At 33.6% G+C, this 26,431-nt stretch overlaps 1 protein-coding gene across 2 annotated transcripts in view; it reads left to right on the top strand.

Annotated features, from left to right (window-relative positions):
• Positions 1 to 14,307: 14,307 nt before the first annotated feature.
• The window catches only part of LOC149800010 (uncharacterized), a 137,838-nt gene continuing 125,714 nt past the window's right edge, over positions 14,308 to 26,431 (top strand). The window contains exons 1-5 of one of the 2 annotated variants that reach the window (XM_089959537.1): positions 14,308 to 14,421; positions 18,075 to 18,249; positions 18,946 to 19,016; positions 23,669 to 23,705; positions 25,081 to 25,139. In XM_089959537.1, the coding sequence (XP_089815663.1) occupies positions 18,151 to 18,249; positions 18,946 to 19,016; positions 23,669 to 23,705; positions 25,081 to 25,139 (266 nt within the window). In that variant the 5' untranslated portion in view covers positions 14,308 to 14,421; positions 18,075 to 18,150. Of the gene's footprint in view, positions 14,422 to 14,635; positions 14,753 to 18,074; positions 18,250 to 18,945; positions 19,017 to 23,668; positions 23,706 to 25,080; positions 25,140 to 26,431 lie in introns of those variants that run through there. The other variant, XM_089959538.1, reaches the window with a different exon arrangement.

The raw sequence follows: 26,431 nt of genomic DNA, 5'->3' as shown, positions 1-26,431 counted from the left end.
GTTTCTCTCTGTGCGCTGCCACTTGATTCCGTGCACCATTGTAAGCATTCTGTAGTAGACTGTATTTGCCCTAAAGTCAGTCGTCTTTGTGCATTGTCTTTGCCTGTAACGACTGAGTTGGCATTTCTTCTCGACTTTTTGGAACCTCTTCTTCTTATCCACTTATGTGGTGTCCCCTCCTTAAATTATTGCAACTTGATTAAAATGTGATTCACTTTACCTATGTACCTTTCGTGACGTATGCATGTACAATGGACAAGATAGTCGTTCTGAAAATGCGTTTAAACAATATATTGTAATTCCAGCTTTCTGTCTAACTTGTTTGTCTGTATGTCTGAATCTAAGCTTACGCTCACATTGTGTGTGTGTGTGTGTGTCTGTGTCTGTGTGTGTGTGTTTGTGTGCGTGTGTGTGTGTTTAATGCCTTATTTAATCGATACTTCGATTCCAAGAAATGCAAATTAGATTACATACTTGATACTAATGCAAACGACTGTCGGATGCAATCAGTGGCTATTTTACGCTATGTTTATGACATTCGCAAATCCACTTGGCTATTTCAACCTCCTAACCTATACGTTATTTCCTTTATCGTACATTTTGTTTTAAATACATTAAAGTTCATCACAAGAACTAATCAGTTTTAATTGATACTAGTGAGACACTTTTGTAGGCCCTCATTGTATGTAGTTACAACTGACATACTGTTTAAGGCAGTATGCAATAGCATTTCTCTTTAGATCTGATTGAATGACTTCTGAAACAGGAATAACCGCCAGATATATGTTTTCTGCCACGTCTAATGGGTGAGAATAAAATATTATTTTTATAGGATACTACATCTTCGTATGTTTTTACGTGTGTGTGTGTGTGTGTGTGTGTGTGTGTGTGCCTTTGCTTTAGACTTTCTGCGTGCGTTACATTCTTTTCGAGATATGAAGCAGAAGTGGACTATTTAACTATGGTTTTTTGATGCACGTGCGAACAAATGACAAGCGTTTTGTTCTTCCATTCCTCTAATACAATAATGCTATGTTTTGCTGTGGTGATTAGAGTACATTCCAGTAAGATTTTCGTATGAATACAATTCGAATATTTAATGTAACAAATGTGAAAATTATATTAATCAAGAAAAAACTAAGACCTGAAAATGATCGAACATCCCCTTATACTCTTCATAAAACAGGTAATTTATTTTTAAAAATAGAAGCTGTATCCCTTTATGTCTGAAATGGGTAGATGACATTGCGTGTAAGCGATACGTTAATCCATCTCATACAGCGCTTGACATGACTTCAAAGAATTTTTCGTATCTTACAGTGTGTTATATATTGGACATCTTTGTTGGTATTTTAGGTGTGAACTTTTATATCACAATATATCATTCATTTCGTACGTGTGGAGCTTCGAACAAGTCAAAAGATGTTTTGATTCTTGATACGTAAATTATCGTTGAAGATAAAATTTCACAATATTTTAGTCATTCCGATGGCAAAACATAAATTTGAAAAGACTGAGACTCCACAAATAAAGGAAACATAAATTGCATTTGCTTCGTCTGAGAGTAGCTGCAAATAAAGAAAGCTTCCCCTTATCGGGATTCTGATTTACTGGATGACCTTGGTAGTTAACCTTATACCTTTCCATGCCCATTTACGTTTATATTATTCTCGAGAATACTTGCATATCGCTTCATCTCCGTCATTAACCTACGTAAAGGTAAGGAGCCATTTTTATATGCTAAGTTCTTGACAAACAGAAAACGTAACTCCATTTACTTGACCAATCACAGCTCCACGGTAACACATATGCTGCCAACACTTTCTAGCCATGCTGGCAGATTCACCACCTCATCATTTAAAGAATAAAATCATTCCATGTTATTAATTCATTAGTTTCATCACTGTAGGTTTCCATCCCCCCCCCCTCTCTCTCTCTCTCTCTCTCTCTCTCTCTCTCCACGTTATTTGAAAGTTCTGGATACTTTGAAGATCAATGTCGATTTTATGACAGTGATAACACGCACCTTTACTTTCGTATAAGTATCGGATTTCTTCTTTCTTACCTTTTTTCTTCCTTTACTTTCATTTTTTAGAATAGTGTTGAGCCTCTCCATAGTTCCAAGTTTCAGGATTTATTACCGGCATAACAGAGACTACATTGGATTAGCTGATACATCAGTGTCCAGTTGAAGATCAAGATTGTCTGCGAATTTCTAAAATTAACTTGGTACGCCTGTTAATATAACAAGTTTCAAACTCTTTAACATAGTTCAACGTGCTCAAACTTCAAAGGACGGTACTACCGGTGGCATAATAATAGCTTTTATTTTACACTGCAGGACAAAGTGTTTCCTTCATTGATGAAGATGGAATTTTATATGTTATATCATTAGTTGGTTTTTTACTTGCATTTATACCTAGTTGTAAATAAAAGAACTAGATAAGTAGGAGGTTCGTAATTTATCTAAACAAAAAAAAAACTTTAACAACAGTAACCATTTGAATACAAATTTAGTGTATGTTGTGTTTCATAATCGATACTGTTTTCTCTCTTTTAGACATTGGCAAGTTTCTTTTGAATGTACGAGTAATGGATTAAGATTATCATAATCCTTATTCTCCACGGGATATTTGTTCACTTTGTCTTTTTGTATAGTTTCTTGGCATACTGCCATAAATTGACTTTCAACAGTTGAAATACGTATCTCTCATTCCTCGGTTTTAATATTAGGGTCTGCCTCAGCTTAAACTATTTACCGGATATCTGTAAATGGTTTTTGTGTCTAACTATACTGCCTTTTCTCATCACCACGTATCTCTGTAAAAAGTGAAGACCCCCCCCAAAAAAACAAAAAAACAGAAAAGAAAAACACCCACTGTCACGACCAGAATTGAACTCCGATTTCACCCTTGAGTCTGTTGATGTACTGTTTAAATTTATGTTTTAATCTGCGTCGTAATCTTGCTGTCCTAAAATTAATTGCTTCGTTGTCTTTTATTTTGGCAGCGTCTAATACAGTATATTGAAATTACTTTACGTGTGAAAATTCAACGAAATATTTTTTCTTCCGTTTACAATATTCACTTTTAATTCTCTTTAATTTTGTTCTTCATTTTCATGTTCTCTTTTGCAATAACAGATTAATAGTTACATTAACCTTTGTAAGCCACTAACAGAAAAGTAAATGTAGAATCTCCATAACCTTGTATGTTATTCTGGTTCATTATATATCAAGCATTTGTTTTCTTGTTTGACGTGTCTTCAGAGATGACGAGTTGGAATCATAATTTATGTTACTAAATATCAGTGCTGTGAGTGTTTTTAATGCGTAGTCATCATATAAAAATATTTTACATTCATGCTACGGTTGTCACTTCTGGAAATAAACACGATTTTTATATTAATTTTACTCACTCTGAATATATTTGTCCGTTAAATACAATAAATCCTTCAATCAAATGTTACCATTCGCTGAGTCGTGTTGAACTGTGTCTTACAAAATGCGATGCAATACTGGGAACTGTATCTTCTCATAAAGCCATCACAGTCAAATTGTATTGTGTAGTTATCAAATTTGTGTTATGGTTCCTATGTAATAACGGAGATTCAATAAAGCAAATTTTGAGTTTTTAAATTCATTGTATATGCTGATATGGTGAGATCGTAGTTAAATGTATTAAACTGAGTAGCATGACATATGTAAGGAGTAGCACGTGTTAGCTTTTCAATCCGAAATCCATTTTTGTACCTTGAAATTTTAGCCTTCCTAACACAAAAAAAGAGAGTCTTGAACAAAGTTCAGTTACAAAGAAATTTGGCTATACTTTTACCAATTAGAACACTTTCTATCTTATTTAGAAGAAAAAAATTCTGGGTACATTATGACAGCCACAAATGTAAATCTGGATAGGTTTATTAATACTATTAGTACTACGCGAAATACATGCTCAGATAAGAGACATAGATTTAAATTGATGATTCGTTTTGAAACAGGTATTATTCGATTCATGTAGTTATTACCTGAGATACGTTAACATGAACAAAAAATGTGCTATATTATAGGATGGATGATGGGGTTACTTGGTACCTATAAAACACCGAAGATCTTAAGAGATTGGTTTAAATATAACTATTAGGCCAGAAATGTTGAGTAAAAGTATTAAGACTGACATTTTCTCTAAATTGTATTAAAAGTATTTTTTCATTAACTTATATTCAAACTAATTTTCCACTAAATTATATTGAGATTAAATTGATCTAATTCTGTACTACAACTAAATACTATTTTAATAAAGATCGTGCTTTACGAGCAAGTGCAAAATCCCATAAAATACATTTCTCTTGTATCCAGAGGTCAGCAATTTAGATTTGGTCGGAAGCTGCTAAACAGACAAATTACTAAGTCCCTAATGGATAAGTAAGCTAGATGATTCACGCGTTTACCGTGGGAAAGGACGAGAGTCTTGTTCTGATTAGAAATGCGCGAACACAAGCACTGTGTATAAATTACGAGCAGGCTTAAACAGATTTAATTCGTTCATCGAGAGTCAGAACATCCCTGTCTTTCCTTACAAGTAGGAATCTGTGTTCGGAAACTTCCTTAAAGAATAGGCACTTTTTAATATTTGAGATTTTAACAGTAAAGTACATATTTTTTTCAACATTTTTTGTGACTTCTTTCTGTTTCGTATTGTAATAGAATGTTTAATTGTTTCAAAGAATTTGTATTCATTTGTATTTATGGTTTGTATTTTTGGAAAAGACGAATTCGATACCAAGTTCATGTTTATATTTAATTTGGAATAAACAAATTCTTGAAGTAATAAATAATAATGTTTAGTAACCTATTCCCAGAAATTATTCTTTTTTAAATTTAGCAAAATACATTTCTTAAAAATGATTTTTGCATTAATTGCAACTATTGAATAAATCATGAAGTTAATCGAGATTTAACTATCCGTATTATATTCTAAAAGGCAGAAATTAAAAAAATGTACGAAGTTGATAAGCTCGAAGGAAAAGTGAAGTCTATGTCTATATATATATATATATATATATATATATATATATATATATATATATATATAATATATATATATATATATATATATATATATAATTTAAAATTCGTTCATCAATAGTCGGAACAGGTCTGTCTTTACTTACAGTGATTCTGTACCCCCGCCTGCCATATTCCTCCGGTATGTAGAAGTATCTACACCGTTATGAGTGGCGCCCTTTGTTAAGAGAGGTTGAACTGTTATGTGTATTTGATTTAATTATATCTCATTTGATATATATTAATTTCAATTTAATTGTTTGTTTGTCAGTTTTATTTATTAATTTCATTGCAAGCTATTGTAATGTAAATTTATTCGCTGGAGAGGATACTTTTTCCAGAAAATAGTTTCAAAGTTAGCAGTAGCCACATAAAAAATAAGTTCTATTTTTATTTTAAAATGATTGGTTGTTGTCGAGGTCATGAAGGGACTGCGTGATTTAAGAGTAAACAATTTTTTTGTATTTCTTACAATAAAATGTTTGATTTTCGTCAGGGTCATGTAAGGCGTACATGATATAACACGATCACGTGGCCACCTTTTATCGATTTTGCAACTTGGGTATTTTCGAAACTGCGTCTTAGAATACGACATAACCTATAGTTTAGAGAAATATTCTCAGTTAGTTGGGTTTTTTCTTTACACTGGAAAGTGTTGTGTCGTTTGCAGTTATTTCAAATTACTGGGATTCAAAAGGATTATTTCTTTTTTTCCCTGAAAAATACGTGTGCTCATATGAAATTCTTGAATAAATACAGCTGTTATAAAACTTTTTTTGGATTTCCAAAACCGGATTGATAATTCTTGTTTCTACAAGGTACTGCAGTCTTCAACACACTACATGTTACATCATATGTTATCGTCTTCCATCTTGGACTTGAACTTGAAATCATTAAATCATTTTATTATTAGAACTTCTAAAATGTTATTCATGGATTTTTCTTGGATTATTGAAACCGTAAGTTCATATATTTTTTTTTCATTTTTACACTATTGTTCCAGAGAAATAAATTATTATATTTTTAAAAGCTTGTTGTTTTCACTCTTTCTTGTGTTACTGTTTATTCGAGTATAAACCCTTAGTATAAGAATTGGGTAGCTCGTCCTAAGGATAATTCTGAATTTTGGCTAGAATATTTAAGAAAACTTTGGTTTTTGAAATTTGGATTCCCCTACCTTTTGAAATCTTTAGTGCAATCGGCAAGCTTTTTCTAAAATGTCATCAAAAGTTGAACTCTTTCTTTCAAATCCTACTCAGGAACAATTAGATCTTCTCAATAACGATGAGTTGATTCAACTTGCCAGAAAAAAAAAAAACCATCTTTCTGAAGTGAAGACTTCCTTAACGAAACAAGAAAAAAGAAATATTTTGCTTCAGTACTTGGTAGAAAAGAATGTTTTGGATAAAAGTGCTTTGGTTTCGATCAGTAAGACTATATTAGACTCTGAGACAAAAGTAAATAAAGTATCATTAAAATACAAGATGGAATTGGAGTTAAGGAAGCTGGAACATCAGAAAGAGGGGGGGGGGAGAGAGAGAGAGGGAGATGCAAATGCAGTTACAAGAAACAGAAATGAAGTTACAATATAAGAAAAGAAGAGAGAGAGACAGGAACAAGGGAGGAAGAAAAACATGCATTTACAAGCGGAAGAAAAAGAGAAAGAAAGAAAAATGCAATTACAAAAAGAACAAATGCAAAAGGAAGAAAAAATAAAAAGAGAGATGCAAATGCAAAGTGAGAAGTAAGAGACGGAATATCATTTTGGAATGAAAGAAATGGAACTGTCAAGTGAACAGTATATTCATACTTCAAATACAAATTTAAGTTTTGATCTTGCAAAGAATATTAGATTAGTACAACCTTTCAGAGAAAAATAAGGAGACAAATATTTTCCGTTTTTTTAAAAGGTTGCTGAAAATTCGAAATGGCCAAGGGAGCATTGGATTCATTTATTACAATGTGTAATCACTGGTAAAGCAAGTGATATTTACCGTTCATTGTTAGTTCAACAAAGTGGTAACTATGACGTGGTTAAAGAATGCATCATAAGGGGTTATGAGTTAGTCCGTGAAGCTTATTGTCAAACATCATAAACTAGAGAAAAGAAGCTGGACAAACTTATTTCGAATTTGCTAGCGAAAATGAGCAGTTATTTGATAGATGGTGCTTAGGCAAGAAAGTTAAACGAGATTATGAAAGTCTCAAACAACTTATATTACTTGAAGAGTTTCTTATAAAAAAAAAAAAAATTCCATAGTGACCTTGTTTTAACTTGACGAGCATCTGATTGAAACCCTGGAAAATGCTGTTCGAACATCTGATGAGTATTTTATAATTCATAAAGTTCCTTTTATAATTAAGACTTCTCAACAGCTGTCTGGCAGAAAAGTATATCAGCGTAATTCAAGCAATTATACAACTCATGCTGACAGAACTTCTAAAAAGCAAAGCTTCTGATAAGCTTTATTCGAAATCATACTCTCGTCCTACGCGTAATATTGCAAGAAAAAAGGACACGCTATTTCGGATTGCTACAAATTGAAAAATATGCATCGGAATCAATACAGACATATTCCAAATGCTTTTATTTCTAAGAGATCAAAGTTACGGTCATGTATTGAAGGCAATACATTTGTTGGATCTAATAAACCCAAGTCGGATTTTATTATATAGAATTACGAACCATTTATATCGAATGGTTCTATATTACTCTTGGGTGATTTGGCCAGTCCTATCCCTATTACAGTTTTAAGGGACACAGGAGCTTCGCAGAGTCGTTTATTTTCAGGTGCTTTGCCTTTTTCTGAGAAGTCTTCTTCTAATGAGTGTGTACTTATTCAGGGAGTAGAGTGCATCTTTGTTAATGTTCCTCTTCATTTTGTAAATTTGTCATCCGACTTAGCCCCAGGACCTGTGACAGTCGGAACAGTCTCTGATTTACCCGTCGAGGGCATTCATTTATTACTAGGCAACGACCTAACTGGACACAAGGTTGTGGTTAATCCACTTGTAACTGACAAGCCTTGCTTGGATCAGAAAGTCGATCCAATTGAAAAAGAATTCCCTGATTTTTCGCAGCTTGTGCAATCACCAGAGTCATGGCAAAGAAAGCTCTTGAGAATATGTTGATAAGGAAAGTATTCCTTTAGCTGACACTTGAATTGGTCAGGTTTTTGATGAGGTCACTTTCACTCCTTGTTTGGATCAATCAAAAGGTATTGATCACAATGTTCTTCTTTTAATGACTCATTCTGATTATTCAAATCAGGGTGATAAACGACAATCACTTACCGTCGAACAAACACAAAAAAGATCCTGAGATCTGTTTGTTTCAAAGGGACGTTAGTGAAACTGAATCTACTATAGTTCCTGTCTGTTATTTCATTAAACATGGAATTCTTATGAGACAATGGAGACCGCCCGAGGTATCTGATGATGACGAATGGTCAGTGAGCTATCGAACTGTAGTTCCAAAACCTTACAGACAGGAAATACTTAGTCTGGCCCATAAAACTCTGTTAGTTGGTCATGTATGGATCAATAAAACTTTTCACAAGAAAATGACTCGCTTCTTCTGGCCAAAAATCAAAAGTGACGTTCGTAAATACTGTAGATCTTGTCTTACCTGTCAAATGGTAGGAAAACCCAATCAGAAAATACCTAAGGCTCATCTACAACCTATTCTAGCCTTTGACGAACCATTTAGTAGAATTATAGTAGATTGTGTTGGTCCCTTACTTAAGACCAAATCAGGTAACCAATACCTGTTGACCAATATGTGTGCGTCAACAAGGTTTCCAGAGGCAATTCCTTTGAGGAATATTAAAACTTTGTTAAAGGTTTTACTCAGTTTGGCATTCCCAAACCTAGCCAAGGGTGTCAAAGTCAAATTAGGTATGACACTTTCCAATCTATTATGCTTGGATCTGGCAATCAGCAATTCAAATCAAAAGTGAAGTTTTGTTTTGATTGAACTTTAATGGAAAGAATTTTTGAGTCCGGTAATAATAGAGTTCTGTCTCTCTTGCTCATTCTTGAAATGTTTCTTCAGTTTAGATATAACGGCCCTCACAAAGTTAAGAAGCAAATGAATTAGTTAAATAATATTAGTGCTCCTGAGATCTAAATAATTTATAGGAGTACCAGTATATTGAAAGTATATTAAACATGCAATTAATTTAATTGTAAATGTCCCACTTAGTGAAGATTTAACCGAATGAATATCATCAGGTTATACTGATATTGGAGTGACAAATCTTACGAATTCAGAAATTATGAAATATCTGGACCAGAAACGTTCACATTTGCAAGAGCAAGAAAGAAATGAATTTAAACAGTTATCATTTGAATGCGAGCACTTATTTCCAGATGTTCCTACAAGAACCAACAAAATTGTCCATGATTCCAAACTGTGAAACAACACCCGTACAGTATGAACCCTCTCGAACAGAAATACTTGAAAATCGAAATTCAATATTTGCTGGAGAATGGTTTTATAGACCCCAGTAAAAGTGACTGGAGTTCACCATGCATATTTGTTCCAAAACCCGATAAAACTTTCCATATGGGTACTGAATATAGGAAGGTGAATAGTGTGACAAAAGCAGATGCATTGCCATTATCAAGAATCGGTGACTGTAATGATAAGATCCGGAATGCCAAGTATGTCACAAAATTTGACTTCTTAAAGGATTTTGGCAAATTCCACTAGCGGAAAGAGCAAAGGAAATTTCCGCATTCTTGACTCCAGATGGACTTTACCAATATAAAGTAATGCCGTTTGGGATGAAAGGGTCGTCAAGTAATTTCTACGTCTCATGAATATGATTACCTCTGGTCTAGACAATTGTGATGCTTACATCCATGATGTCATCATCTACAGCGTCACCTTGAAAGAACATTTAGCAACAATTCGGAAATCCTTTATAGACTCACAGATGCATGTTTGACGATAAATTTATCTAACAGTGAGTTCTGCCGTGCTAGTGTAACTTTTCTATGACATATCGTGGGACATGGACAAGTTAAACCAATAGATGCTAAGATCATGGCTATATCTTAATTTCGCGGTCCTGTAAATAAAAAGCGATCGATGCAATGTTAGGTACGGCCGGATACTATCGAAATTTTGTTCCAATTTTTCTATAATTGATGAACCCCTGATTAATTTATTGAGTAAGAAAAACAAGTTCCTTTGGACTGAAAAATGTCAGGAGGCTTTTGATAAGTTGAAAGCCATATTTAAAGGCGCGCCAGTTCTTACGGCTCCAAATTTCAGCCATTCTTTTAAATTGTCTGTTGATGCAAGTGATGTTGCCGTTGGATCAGTTTTGATTCAAGAAGATGAAAATGCTATTGATTATCCAGTATGCTATTTTTCTAAGAAATTAAATAAGCATCAAAGAAATTACTCAACAATCGAAAAGGAATATGTGGCTTTGATATTAGCATTACAACATTTTGAAGTTTACCTTAGTTCAGCTCCTTCTTCGATTATTGTGTTTAGTGACCACAACCCCCATACTTTCATCGGCAAGATGAAAATAAAAATCAAAGACTACTAAGGTGCAGTTTATTGTTACAGGGTTATAATCTTGACATCATCACATCAAGGAAAAGATAATTTAATAGCAGACGCACTTTCCCGTGTATAACAATGTATTATTTCATGTACACTGTGTATAATTTAGATGAGTTCTTTTTAACCTCATGCATAATTAGTCTGTGGTAAAAAGAAAGCTTTATCATATAAATCTTTCTTTTCTTAAGGGGGAAGTGTTATATATATATATATATATATATATATATATATATATATATATATATATATATATATATATATATATATATTTGATTTAATTATATCTGATTTAATATATAACAAAATTCAATTTAATTGTTTGTTTGTCACTTTCATTTTATTTTTCTTCTTTTCATTACATGCTATTGTAATGTATATTTATTCACTGGAGATACTACTTTGTTCAGAAAATAATTTGACCTTTACTGTTCGTTTTAGTAAATACCAGGTGTTGACCTGGATCCTAACATTGATTCAAAGTTAGTAGTAGCCACGTAAATAAGTTCTGTTTGTATTTTAAAATGATTGGTTGTTGTCGAGGTCACGATGGGACTACGTGCTTTAAGAGTAAACAATTTTTTTAAAAATTTTATTTCTTAGAGTAAAATGATTGGTTTTCTTCATGGTTATGTTAGGCTTACGTGATATAAACACGATCACGTGACCCCCTTAATTCGATTTCGCAACTTGGGGATTTGCGAAACTACGTTTTAGAATACGATATAACCTGTATTTTAGAGATATATTCTCAGTTAGTTGGGTTTTTATCTTTACACTGGAAAGTGTTGTGTCGATTGGAGTTATTTCAAATTGGATTATTTTTGGATTTGATTCTTTATGTTCATATTGTTTCCTTCATTATTAGAGTATTTTTCAAGGGAAATAAATTATTAAATTATTATATTTTTAAATCTCGTTCTTTTCACTCTTTCTTGTATTACTCTCTCTCTCTCTCTCTCTCTCTGTCCATGGGCAAATTTCTTCTCATAGCAAAAAAGGAGAAGAAGTTATGATACTGTCGCTTTCATAACATAACTCATAATGAAACTTAATATTATTTTCCTTTTTTAATTTAGTGAGGCTATGGTTAACTTCAGGATAGACATTACTTGATGTAAAGTAATATTAACAGTTTTGATCTTCTCTTTCATTATAATTTGAAATGTATATTGGTGAAATATATTGGAATCTAAAGTCTGTTAATGACCTATTAGAACTGCTGTTAGAGGTTTGACACTACATTGACAATCCTACATAAGTGTTTTCTTCCGAGTATGCGGAAAGAACTAGTTTGATACGGCTTAAGAATTTCGAGGCCCTAAGGAACAAAATATGTTCACACGCCGTATAAAGCGAGTACTTTTCCCCAACTAGAAACAAACCACTTATCTGGTTTTGTAATTAATGCATATCCCCTTTTTATTGAGATATTCCTGAAAGAAAATGCTAATGTATACTTTAAGCAAATGAATTAGGCATTAAGCATTAGACATTTGACGTTGTATGAAATATGTTGTATAACCTATACGTATGTATGTATCCGGAGCTAGGTCTAAATATCTAGTGTGGAGTTGCGTCACCGGTCTATCTGTATTGTCATTATGGTGATTTGCTTTGAAGATTTACAAATGTTGTATGGGACATATGATTGAATTTAATCTGCAGTCACAGGCAAGTCGATTTTTTTTTAACTTCTCAAATGGAATATAAGTTTTGAATCAGTAAGGGCCCCTGTACTTATACTCTGCTTACTGAATTGGAGATAAAATTTCAAGATAAAATTTCAAGCAAATTCCAGGGCAAATTTTACAAACTAACAGTAATTAAATACATAAAAATTTACACAGAAAGCTGATGTATTTACATTTAAATGCTCTGTTTTTTATGTTTCAGTTATATAGCAGAAATTTGTTTGCGTTGATATAAAAGTGATAATGAAAGCCTATACTTTAAGCATACATAATTATTATAGGGGGCGGGGGGCAAACATGTAGTGGTCTGCTATTTTTATACCGCTCAGGTGTCCTGAAGGTTAGAGTGTCCACGTCGGATGCGGGGGGTGGGTGGGGGGTGTCTCGGGTTCGAACCTTGGCCGAGTGAAACCAAAGACTTATAAAAATGGTACTAACATATGCCTCGCTAGGCGCTCAGTATTAAGAGGTTAGTGTTAGGACTGGTCAGCCTGGTGTCAGAATAATGTGACTGGGTGTGACATCATGCTATATATCTGTAGCATGATGTCCCAGTGCTAGACATCACTATAAACTGCCACACTGCAGACATCGTAGCGATATGACTTAAAAATTGTTAAAACTACGTTTAAAATCCAAATCACACACACACACACACACACACACACACACAAAGTTTTATGGCTGTAGGCCAACACATGTTCAGAGGTGAAATCCGGGGAAGGGAGGCAGGCTGCCCCGCCCCCACTTGTCCCTAAGTACGGGCGCCCCTAAAAGCATATCTTTTAAAGAAATTTAAGATTCGGTCTCTTTCTAAGATGCGGACTATTTTTGTTATTATTTTTTTATTTTTTATTTTTCGTTTGGCTATAATTAACACGTACATGCTAAACAACTTAATCATTGTTGTTTTCTTCTCTTTATTTTCTGCTTCAAACAGTCGCAAAAATATAAAAACGTAAGCATACAGTTCGTTCTGTGACCCAGGAATGAAAAAATCTCAAAGCATTGTTACAAGATGTAATTATTCTAAATTTCGTTACAGTCAAAACAGGCTGCTGCTCTCTGTGATACGCCCAAATTTAAAGGTCAATGGCGACATATATTGTACAAAAGTGTGATATTATGATAGTCACAAGAGAAACGCATTATATATATATATATATATATATATATATATATATATATATATATATATATATATATATATATATATATGACATCATAAAAATGTTTAATTTTACTCAAAAATCGGCTTTTTAAATGAAAAATAATATTCGTCAATCTCCGTAAATAACCAGTAGTTTCCGCGTGCCTAAAACGGACATGACGAAAACTTTGAAAGTAAAATAATTTCTCCGGGTTTCCTCACTGGTGATACTGGCTATTTAAAAAAAGACGTTGTATATTTTAGGTATTGTTCAAAAAATCTTTAATTTCCTTTATTTTTGCGTATGATTAATAGGTTTAATATTGGTTATAGAGTATACTTCTTGGCCTTACTCTAGATGTGCATCTTTCCAAACCTGCTAGCTCCACTTGGTGATTTTTACTTCATGAAATTCAGAGGAATATTGTAAGACAAAAAAAAAGAGTCAATAACTATTTTTATGTTAATATATTTGGTAATTCATTTATTGCACTTCAGAAGTTGGTATTGTCTAGTCTGGCAAAATTCATTTTCCCTATTTTAATAGCTGCTAAAGCAGTGTACTTTATACTAATTCAGGCTGATTTTTTTTTTTAGCACAAGGAGCAGTCATTTTACTTCGTTGTGTGCTTGGATCATGTACAATTTCCACACTTACAATATCCAAAGAAATGTCAGCAATGCAAACAACTTCACCTTACATACGTCACACTTTCTCTAAAGTACATCGTAACTGTTACCCCTTTGATATTTGATAGAAAAGTCTGAGGACTTCCGACTACTAAGTTATATGCGGCCGAAGGCATGACGATACAAGGGATTCCACGATGCGCGATAACTTCCGGTTTAAAAAAATGAAAACAGTACGACTGGTCAACGATGTTTTAACTGTTATTTCCACCACTGTGAAATGTGTTAAAAAGGTTTAAACAAGGTAATTAGTTTTGCATGTAGATGTTTCCATGATCTGCATTGATTGTTGGTCATAGGCAAAATTTCCTGACAGCGATACAACGAAGAACGCTGGGCTCTGCGTTTTGGTAGTTTCAAGTCTGCATTATAATCGATTGATCTCGAGTACACTGCTGAACATATGTGTAAAAAGCAATATAAAATTCTTCGATTGGACATTTTATTTAAAGCGGATCGTGAGGACTATCGTTATAGTCAGTCGAATCGCGTAGACTCCTTGGCCTTGGCCTGAGTTATGCATAGATTGGACCCATGGCCCTTGGGGCAGGTGTGTTGTATGAATGACAAGGACGGTAAGTGCCATTACGGTGTTCAGTACTACTGCTGTTTTTGTGCCCATTCCAGACAACTACATAAAGCTACAATATGCATAACTTATATCGCCAGAGTTTTGTCGACCATTTTTCGTTGCCAGGGAGTAACTTAAGATTATGTTCACAAAGTTGAATTCTTCCTTGCCAGCAGTGAATGTTGAACCGCTGTTCGTAAACTTGTTCCATGAAACATACACATAAGATGCACCAACAGCTAATCATCAGTTTTTCGTAAAATCAAAGAGGAAGGATATAACAACCATCACATTTATCAATGTTGTTCAAACTTAACAACCTTCCTTGGTTTAAAAAAAATTGGCAAAATACTTTTTATAACCAACTAGTCAGATTGGCTGTGGACAGACATCAGGTGTGAGGTCAATGGACATTTTATATTGATGGTCAATTCATCACTAAAAAGCAAGAATTAAACTTTCTAAAATCCTGCATAAATGTTACTTAATAGTTTGATACAAGTGATGCCCAGCAGAGCTTTCTCTATATTTTAGAACATAGTAGAGGCATGGAACACAATCCTAGCAAGATTGGTCCATTGTGATTTCTATAACAATGCCTATATATCCTTCACCTGGGGTCAAGCTAGACTTGAGTATTAGGGAGAAATAAGATCTCATTTTGGACAGTATAGGGTGAAATGAGACCTGTACAGGTGCAAGTGAGAGTATATACATGAGCACATCTGTTTTGAAAAAGAGGGATTTTCTTAATGTAACCATTTACTTTCTAGCTTTGTCACAACAATCCATTGATTGGATTGCAAATTTATGGTTTTATTATTTTTCTGTTTACTTGTTGTAATATCATGCATTAGTTAAATAGTATTTGCTCATCTGCTTTTTTAATATTTTCAAAAAAATGATTGATGTCAGAAAAGAACCTTGATCTTTTCGAATTTCACAACATAGAATTGTCCTATATGTTTCTAACTAGCATAATTACGCTTTAGGTGAAATTTTCTACCACATAATATTTAGACTTTGATTTTTATGAATTTTATACTTTTCTTAATCTGTTTGGCCTGTGGTTCACCAAAACAGACAATCTGATGAAGTGGCACATCAGGACAGAGCGATGCTTGCCACTATTACACCATGACAGGCTCACTTATGGTTTCAAATTGATCTTATAAATAATATGCACACATTGGTATGGTAACTTACGGAAATCTCTGGAGAGGGTCAGTCAGCTATTAAAACAATTGCCTGTGAATATGCACTATTGATATCAACACCAGCTATTTGATGCATGCTCTACATTTCACCTTGGGCAACAACACAACACTTGTACTACCTGGCTAAGGCGAAGGAGCATCTCCAAAGTCTTAAACTACTGTCACTCATTGTACATCAAAAAGATCACATGGCAAAGTCATTTTTGCTTTCCTAACAGAAGAAGGCAAAGTTTCTGTTTTTAGGTGCTTTTAGTTACCCACTTTACTACTAGCTTGAACCCACTTTCACATCACCACCAATCCCTTCCATTATGATTATGGCCTAAGTCCCTGTGAACAGATGTTATACAGTAGGTTATACAAAGGGTGTATTAGTGATTGTGTAGATCAATCCTGTTTCTAAAAAAACACTGTTATGAAACAATTCATTTAATGCATGATCACATATTTTTCAGATTTTACTTTGTCTTTTTTTCTTCATTAAATCCCTCCTGCCTCCTACATTCAAACAATTCTTCCCATTTATGCAAATGGAAGGTGGAATAACCCCCACCCTACATTTACAGTTTTAGAATATGTATCATTAACCATTACAAGATAAAAATGTGTTTAAAACATTTATTTGTTCATATGTACCTTATAGTAGACAGCCAACTTGATAAAAGCTATGCAGCTGTTAGAAAATTTCTATTAACTTCCTTGAATATGTTTTAGAGGCCAAATGGGAATGAAAGCCATAGTTTCAGCTGATCTTATCACTGCATCTTCCCTAGCAATGAGTTAACTACTGGTTCATTTATGTTAGGGTTTGAAAACATGCATGATTGATAGTGCTGAAATGAGCATTAATTTTTGGTAAATATTTGAATTGGAATTGGTATTTAAATATTTATTGAATCATTTAAATACCAATATTAAAGATTTTTTAAGCAGAAATTTGTTTTTTGTATCAGAAATATCATTTCTGACATTGATGTTAATTTGAGGTATTAATTTTGGGGGCTGATGGATATGTACATAGTATGTTGATATTACTATCCAAAAAAGATGGGTTACTTATAAATAAAATATAAACTTATCCTGACAAAGGTCAAAAAGAAAACATTGCTACAATGAGGAATATCAAATGGTGTAATCAAATTGTTCATAATAAAAGGACTGGATAATATCCATGTATCTGCCAATATAATTAACTGTTGCATGTATTCAGGGTTTATTGTAGGATGTATGTTAGTAAAAATTAATTAAGATTTTTTAAAAACTGCAGAAAAATTGACCAGATGTGACAGTTGTATATTATATTTTCAAATCCTACCCTCAGGTCTTCTTTATATCCTTTCTTACTTGAGAAAATTACCCCCTTTTTTTAAATTGAGGTAGGATTTTCTTCTCCTAAATTTTGAGTCCTAAAATAGACCCAGTATATTTAATGTCATACCATGAAAATGGGTATAAAGAGTCAATTATGACTTGAATGCAGATTGATTGAGACTGTAGATGACAATTACACCTTTAAGGTAGGATGATCTTTGTTTGAAAGAAACAGAACATGATGAAAGGAGTAAGTTTACATGAGACAGATTAAAATAGGGAGTTACATTTAGCCTGCATGACTTGAAAATATAACTGTCATCTCTGTAAATGTATTTGAATAGTGAATATTCAAGGGAAAGTTTTGTTTACTTTCTGCATTGATCTTGTATATTACATAACATAGAGGTCTCTGTACAAGGTGGTTTTGGAATTGAATATTGTAAAGATTCCATTTGGGGGGAAGTGGCAGCTATAGTGCATTCCCATCATAGTACATCATAGTTTTTGTTGTTTGCTTTAGATCTGACTTGTAAGGGAATATATGCACTACATGAATTGCATTATATATCATCAGCATAGTAAATAATGATCAGTTCATAATATAATTGCATTTACTATTATTATTATGTTTTTAAAGTATCACATGGTATGAAACATTTTAAAAATTTTCATGTCAAATATTAGGCATCCGCCATTGCATACTTAGCTTCTAAATCTGTGCTAACATGCTCAAAAGCTATTGATGTTCTTCTGGTAAAGAATTGTATATGCACATGTGTACTTCTTTCTTCACAGTTATGAGGACTTCAAGTAAGAGAGACTGATGCATTATTCTTCATATCTATTATGAGAGAGAGGAGATTGGAGGACAATGGATGAGGCTTTGGGAGGGGATGGGATCCATAACTCCCTGGATCTCTCCTTAGAGACAGGCACACTTTGGTGTGAGAACTGCATGGTACTAAAAAAGGTAATGTGTTTCAGAGTGAGTAAGTTTCTCATTAGGTCTTGTCTTACGGAGTAAAAGTGTTGCACCCTGAGGATTGGATCACATATTTCCCAGAAAATGTCCTGTATTTGTGCTTTTTCATCAGGAAAATTATTTTTACAATTTTGCTTTCTGCTTCCCTTAGTGCACATCTGTGTTGGTGCAAGCATTGAAAAGAGAATGCTAGCGAAGTGTTTAACCAGATATTCAACATGTTAATGTTTTCCTGGGTTAAATGAGTATTTGGTAAGGTGTTTATTACAATAATGTAAGTGTCCAATAAAAATATGTTAGTACAGTACAAACAAAGTTAACAATGATGTAAGTGTCCAAGAAAAATATGTTAGTACAGTACAGACAACAAAGTTCAGTTAGTAAACTTTTAAAGCATATATGATTATCTCATATTTGTATCGCTGCAAGTGAATTCAGTACTATCTTTTTTTTTCCTTTGTCATTCTAAAATGTTGGGAGTCCCACACATTTGGAGTAATGGGGACACAGTGATCCCTGCTCTTGGGATCTTAGGTGCAGCACTGCAGTAATTGTTTTTGGTGATATTTAAACATCTCATTCAGAGACACATTTTTCAATGTGCAGAGAATGTACTGAATTATTGGTCTAAATTTTTTGATCCACTGTGTATGAATCTATTATATATCAATTTTTAAATTTCAGGACATTGAAAGACTTGAAAATCAGCATACAAAGAGCTTCCAGACTTTGAAAGAAAAAATTATATCAACTGAGTAAGTTTACCAATTATAATTATCAGCATGCTCCACATTCATCAGAATATGTTACAATATGTAATTGTTACCATTTAGCCAGGTACTTTAATCAGCAACTGCATGGTTACATGGTATAAAGCATAGGTATTACAGTGAATTTCCATATTCTGGATGACATTGATGCCAAAACTTTGAGCCCTTCTTAGGAATGGCCAGTCTTGTACAGGGATCTGAGAATGGTTCTGTCAGGACCATGTAAACTAGTGTGTTGGTGCTTAGGCTTTATCAGGACCAAGTAGGCATGTGTATTGGAGGTGGGGCTCTATCAGGACCATGTAGGCTTGTGTGTTGGAGGGGCTCTATTAGGGCCAAGTATGCTTGTGTATTAGAGAGTAGAGATCTCGGAAACGCTTAATTACATGTATTCGGACGCCAATTTTTGATCTGGGACACAGAAAATCACTGATGTGGGAGTCCTCCGTACGCATGTAATAGGTGTGCTGCAAAATTCAAAGACTTGCCAGTCCTGCTTCAGCCACCTGCTTTGTGGGAAATGTGTTGATGAGTTAGCTGTGCTGATATTTACAATGACAGAATTCAGTGACTGAAAGACCCCTTGATGTACATACATGTTGCCATTATAAGAGTACATAAAAAAGAACATGATGCAATAGCTGGGCAGCCAGTTCAAAGGCTTTGACTAGGGGCCGGGTGGGAAAATGTACTGATATTTACAGTGATTGAATTCAGAGTCAGAAAGACCCAGAGATGTACATGTGGTCATCTATAAAAGTACATCAAATAAACAACTTTAGGTTTCGTTATTGTGTTCATTTCTGAATCTATCAGAATTAGTAGAGCATGAGAATCAAGGCATGTTGAGACTTAGACAAAATGCAATTTGTAAATTTGGATAAGTATTTTGGAGTTAAACTGCAAACGTACGAAGATTGTAACGAGATTCAGAAGAGTGCTAAAGCTGCTAGAATTGATAGTTCGGATAGGACAGTAGCTAAGTGTAAGAAAGTGTGATGCCTAGCTTATTGTTTGGAATAAATCCTTACTTGGACTGACAGCATCGCTCTGATGGACGAACAAGAGCTATTTAAGAGGTACATTGACTGACCATACTTTTTTTTAAATGCCCCTCGCCTTAGCCTGGTTAGTTCTAGTGTTTGTAGCGAAATGTATTCATCAGTAGATCATTAGCTGGGCCAAGTTTTGATATCAATTATGTCGACAAATGAACTCCTGCCCATTCACAAGCATATGTTTTGATAGCTGATTGACCATTAACCCTTTTTCGAGGAAGGTAGCAACTATTAATTTCCTGCATGATATCCTTTGATGATAAAACATACAAACATGTTTTTTTAAGATCAGAATGATCGGTGATCTGGATATATATTAACTGCCTCTTGTACACTATTTCATCATAAAATTAGTTTGAAACTGTAAGTGAACCAGTAGCCCTGACGGAAAATAATGGCGGACTTCACTAAGTCTCAGATATACCAGTTTATTAGATTGTCTGTTTTCGTAAATTATCGGGCAAATATTTTCAGAAAAATATACAAATCATTGAAAGCAAAGCCAAGGTATTATTTTATTATAAAGATTTAACTTTAAACTGCAAATTATGTAGGTCAGAAACGTAGAGGACAATGCTATGTTGTGGAATTCACGAGATGCACTTTAAGGTCTAAGCTGTTTTCTGACTTTACACATATTTGCGAAAATACGGGGAAAAAACAGCAAATCAGGTACTATTTAACCACTGCCTAAAATTACTACAAGGACGTAGACAAATAAATAAACCATAAATTTGCAATCCTGTCGATGGACTGTTGTAACGAAGCTATATTAAAGTGAGTGATTACATTGCAGAAACCTCTCCATCTAAAAATAGATGCACTCACATCTGTGTTGATTCTGTAGGAAAGAAGGGACTGCAACTTTTGAATGTGGGACTCCTATTTTTACCAAACTGGGAGTACTGTACTCCTAGTTTTAAAATTCAAGCAAGATCTCTGGAGAGGCTCTATCAGAACCAAATAGGCTTGATTTTTAAAGGAGCTCTATTAGGACCAAGTAGGCAAGCAGGCGTGTGTATTGATGAGGCTCTATCAGGACCAAGTAGACTTGTGTATTGGAGAGGCTCTATCAAGACCAAGTAGACTTGTGTATTGAAGGGGCTCTATTAGGACCAGGTAGGCTTGTGCATTGTAGGTGGGGCTCTATTAGGACCAAGTATAGGATGGGGTGTGGTGAGTTTAAACATATTTACTAACAAGATTTTGCTATATTTGCCTTGCCTGTGATATAGTAGATTTCAGCATGGAATAGTAGGTATACCCTGCCAGTTTTATGCAAAACTACTTGAACAGATTAAAAGTTCAATTTAAGACCTTGTGTAAATGAGGCCAAGTTTCAGTTAAAATCATAATTTATGGCAGACAGTAGTAGAAAGGGAAACTTCTGCACAAATTGGCCTTTTCAACAAATTATTGGGGTTAATGTTCTATGTGGTATTATATACATGACATAATATATGTGTCTCTTTTTCTTTGCAATAATTTAAATAAACATGTAGCTTTGTAGCCGGTAAAAATAACACTCATGCATAGTTTGCTGTGCGCAAATATTTACTGGAAACACAGGAAGTTTTTGATAATGGTTTGTCCTTGGGTTCAATTCCTTTTATTGAAGGTAACTTTGATCTCTTTAGTAAATATATGCTTAAGCAGGTGAGATGAGCAAGACAGGAACCGTAACATATTTTGGCATACCTTGGACATAGAGAGGGTGATAGTTTCAAAACTACATTAATAATAGTAATAATAATAATAATAATAATAATAATAATCTTTGTTTTAATGAGGATGGCATATTTAGTCATGAAAGTTTAATTATTCTGGAGCAAGTAAAGTTAATCTAAGTTTCAGATTGAAGCATAATTTAAAGTAGACAACAGAATACACTGAAATAAATGTACAAATTGCCATTTCTGCAAGTCATTGTATGTAATGTTATGCACATTATTATTGGTAAAATATTGTTCATTTTTGCAAACTTTTAATTAAAAGGTACAACAGTATACTAGTTTACCCACATTGACTTGCAAAAATGACCCACATTGACTTGGAAAACTGGCTAATTTTGTACATGAATTTCCATTTGCACTGGTATCTGCTATAAATTATGCTTCATACTGGAATAAACATTCATTTACCAGCTCAAAATATTTGAGCTTTTGTGTTTTCGTGGTTTTTACATATTGTTTATTTCTTAAAGTATTTTTTTTTTTTATACAAAAAAAATGAAAGGGTACACCTTTAAGACTGTTGAAATGGATTTTAGAAGCTAAGAAAACCGGTATCAGTTTTATGTTTGCTGCTTGATGTCTTCATTGCTGAGATCCTTCATTGAAATTTTGGAAAGTTATTGAACATATATTAATGAAGATGAGGCCAATTTTATCTGATTTTACATGTGAAATTTATTGTTGTCTGCTGTGCACAAACATTGGAATTGAACATGTTGTTGGAGGACATATTTTTATTTCTTGTTCCAAAATGCTATAATTCTAGACATTTGGCATGTACATTATATAGTTAATAATCATCAGGTGTGCAAATATTTGCTGGAACACTCAGAAAGATTTTGAAGCAGGGTTTGTCCTTGGTATAAAGTTTTATCCATGTACTGCAGAAAACTGTGTGATCTCTTATTTTATTGCATATGTTCACATAGTTTTAATCCAACTGCATGCAAGCAGCATAGTACCAAATCTGCCATCTCATAAATGCACTGCAGATCTGGATCATTGCAGTATGATTGGACTAATCTGTAGAACAGGTAATATAGTTACTGCTGTGCCAGTGCACTAAGTGATTTAAGATCAGTGTCCATGTTGTTTGCAGTTTGACCTGACTTATTTGTGAATTTTTACTGTATATCAGGGAGATGAAGAGAAGTGGGGCACATTTTCTTCAAGACCCGTGTTTCAATCCTCCTTGACTTTCCATTTTTCCAGCTGCACCAGATTACATTGTAAAAGACATTGTAATACACCACTCAAACCTGTTGCGGGAATCCTCAGGGTCCTTCCTTACACATGTGTAATGACATGATTATGCTCATTAGCATTAGGAATATTTCATCCCTCTAATAAACCACTCGTTATGCTCCTGCAAGGTGATTTGGGGAAGCTCAGCATTTCCTCCTCGTATCTATTCTGCTAATGTTAATGTGATTAAGTTATATTGGAAAGGAAACATAAATTTTGGAGTAAATATCTTTCTTTCCTGATCACATTACTATTAAGCCCTCCAACTCTTTCCTGCAATGCAAGCATCCTGCCTTTAGGATCACTCAAGTTTAAATTGGCTACATCATCACCTGCTGTGGTAAGGGGAGGTAACATGTAAGAGTTGGTTCCCTTTGACTATATGAGTTGTAAAATGAAGACTTGCTATCTATGTGTAGTGTAGATTTAATTTTGAAGGTAACAGAAAGTCATTCATAACACTATTGTGATCAGATGCACATTTTTTGAGAAACATAATTTACTACAAAAGTTTCTTTATGTATGTAAGTGTCGGTTGCTTATTCCTATTTTATTTCAATTATATATTTGTGATCTTTTATTATCCTTTTTTTCATTTCAGTCTGCTAATCAAAAAGTACAAGGCAAAATGTGATGATATCCTTTTTTTTGAGCAAAACTGTATATTTTTTTTTATCATTTTAAAATAAGGCACAGAAATCACCAGCAAGAGCTTATTGTTTGATTGTATGACAAAATAACAAGTCTTAGCTAATACTTTGGTTTTTAGATCCAGTCTGCCATTGAATATTGCAACCATTACTAAAAATATTAAACTATCTATTGACTTATTCTCATAATCTGCTGAATGGAATTTGACCAATTTTGACATGGTGGCCTTTCAGATTAATTCATTCGATACAGTAGTCCCCCTCTTGAATGGCCCCTCTGAGCAGCATGGAATATTGCAACCGTTACTAAAAATATAAAACTATCTATTGACTTATTCTCCTGAGCTGCTGAACAGAATTTGACCAATTTCGACATGAAGCCCTTTCAGATTAATTCAACTGTTACAGTAATCCCCCTCTTGAACCGCCCCCTTGACCTGCAGCCACCCACTTCTTACGGCCAGAATCCCTTGGCACTGGTGAGTTTGTGTTCAATATGCATACTTTGAAGCCGTCAGGGTGATATATATTGTTATCTCATATAAGATGAATTCTTTCTCCCAATTCAGAACAAAACATGAATGCAGTCTTTTAATTTTTGCATAATCTTTCATTTATGCTTTTTAAATCTGCTTTTGTGTTACCATGTGAAAAAATTTCAAAACAAATTCAGATTTTAAAAAGATTAAATTCATGAGAAAGTCAGTCACCAGATGTCCATGAAAACACTTAATTCCAATCTGGATTTATAGAATGAGCATCTATAAATAATGCCAGATCAGTTACTGTAACTTAAAATGGTTAATACAATTTTTATTATTTTAGCAAGGTGAAGATACATATTTAAGTAGCAACATTAATGTTTTTAATCATTTCTCTTTTAGTTCTCATGTAGAATAGGTAAGACTCTTACTGATACAGATTCAGTTTTCCTATTCAGGAGAGTTTCAGAATATGCTTATAAACGTACATAATATTTTTAAGTTACATCATTAAATAAGAGAGAAAAAACTGGTGATAGACTTGCAGATATTCTTCTAAAATTAAAGGTGAAAATTGTATATTGCCATTATATTAATTCAATACAGTGAATTTATTTTTGTGGATGTCATTTTTGATGGAGTTGTTAAAGATAACATTTTTGTCAGTACTTAAATTTCAGGATGGATCATTTTTTCATTTGAAGCAACCATAAAGTTAACAAAAATGAGTGCCATATGAATATATATAATTCACAGTATTAATTTCTGTCGTGTCTTGCCATACCTTATTTGTATTCAGGCACATTTACAAAACTATTCATAACAATCTAGGTAACATTACTTCCCAGTGTAATGCATTTATTTCCTTAACATGGGTACATTATGACAATCAGGCCAAGCAGTTAGAAGAGACTCAGAAAAAGCTACAGCATATTCAAAGGTAAGCTAACCTTGGTGGGTTTGTTTTAAATTCCTATGTCATATCCTTTGCAGCGCATAGTAAATCAAAACCTTGTTTATACAGATAATTTTTATGGTGATAATGATGAGTACAAACTTAATAATATCCCTTCCATATTAAGAATGTCATTTTAAGCATGGCTTTCGGTGGATTTTATAACAGCGTAGTCTACATCTGTTCCTTACACAAGCCAGGTAGTAAGGATGCTGAAAATGTCATCATAACTAAATGACAGTTAATCTGATTTTATGAAAATGAATCAAGAAGCAAAAGTTTACCAATGAGATCCCATTTCCATCTGTTGCATACATCTTCATATCCTTGTAGTCTGTATATCAGTAAGTTTATCTCCACTGAAAAATTTATGAGCGACTTAATGGGCTGAAATTAATTTGGTATGAGACTTTGAATTGGGAAGATGTAGGTCATGTTTATCATATTCAGTTGTCATTGTTTTGTCAGAATTTGACCAAGTTATAAACCTAGTTTTTCTTGATGAACTTTTCTATGTTTAGATAATGATGTTGTGCACTTGATGGCATAATTTTCTTTGACTTTGGAAAATTTGTTTCTATTAGGAATTTCATTTATGCTCAGTGACTTCTGAAGAATTTCATGCAGTGAAACCAAATTGGTGTATTCCCAGACAATGTTCAGTTTTCTTTTTTTCTGTCACATTGGTTATGGTCCATGTTGACTTGGATGTTTTTCTTTGCAGCATTTTTTTTCTCACTCTGTAACTTTTGACAGATTGCAGTGAATATGCCTTTATTTTGCACTACCTTATAACACACTTTATCATAATGTGGTTCCAGATATAACATGGTACCGCATTGGACAAATTATTCAATCATTGTGTACTTGTACTGGGTCTCTCAATTGTTTGACAGCATGCTTTTACAGAAAACAACCAGAAGATTAGTATTTTGATTTCTTCTTTAGATATTTCTGAGTTTCAATTAAAGGTAAAAATGCTGTTAGGTACAAAATATATATTTGTAAAAGAAAATTTAACTATTACCATACATTTCACTGGTGTGTTGTTTATTAACTCCACCCAGACATACATCCATTTATTCAAAAAAAAAAAAAATTTTTTGTTGTGACTTGTTACACAATGTGGACAGCAGTTTCGAAACCCAACTACTGTGTTAAAATGAAGAAAAGCTGAATCCAGCAAACATTAAGTTCCATGTTCAGCATTGTTGGTCAAAATTTGACAGAGTTATGGTCCCTGATTGATTGTAGCTCTTTTTTTTTTTTCTCCAGTG

This window comes from Sinohyriopsis cumingii, chromosome 5 (assembly GCF_028554795.1).
Source record: "Sinohyriopsis cumingii isolate HCF-2022 chromosome 5, ASM2855479v2, whole genome shotgun sequence".
NCBI lineage: Eukaryota > Metazoa > Mollusca > Bivalvia > Unionida > Unionidae > Sinohyriopsis > Sinohyriopsis cumingii.
Note: the sequence above shows the minus strand (reverse complement) of the source record. Positions and strands in the feature narration are given on the sequence as shown.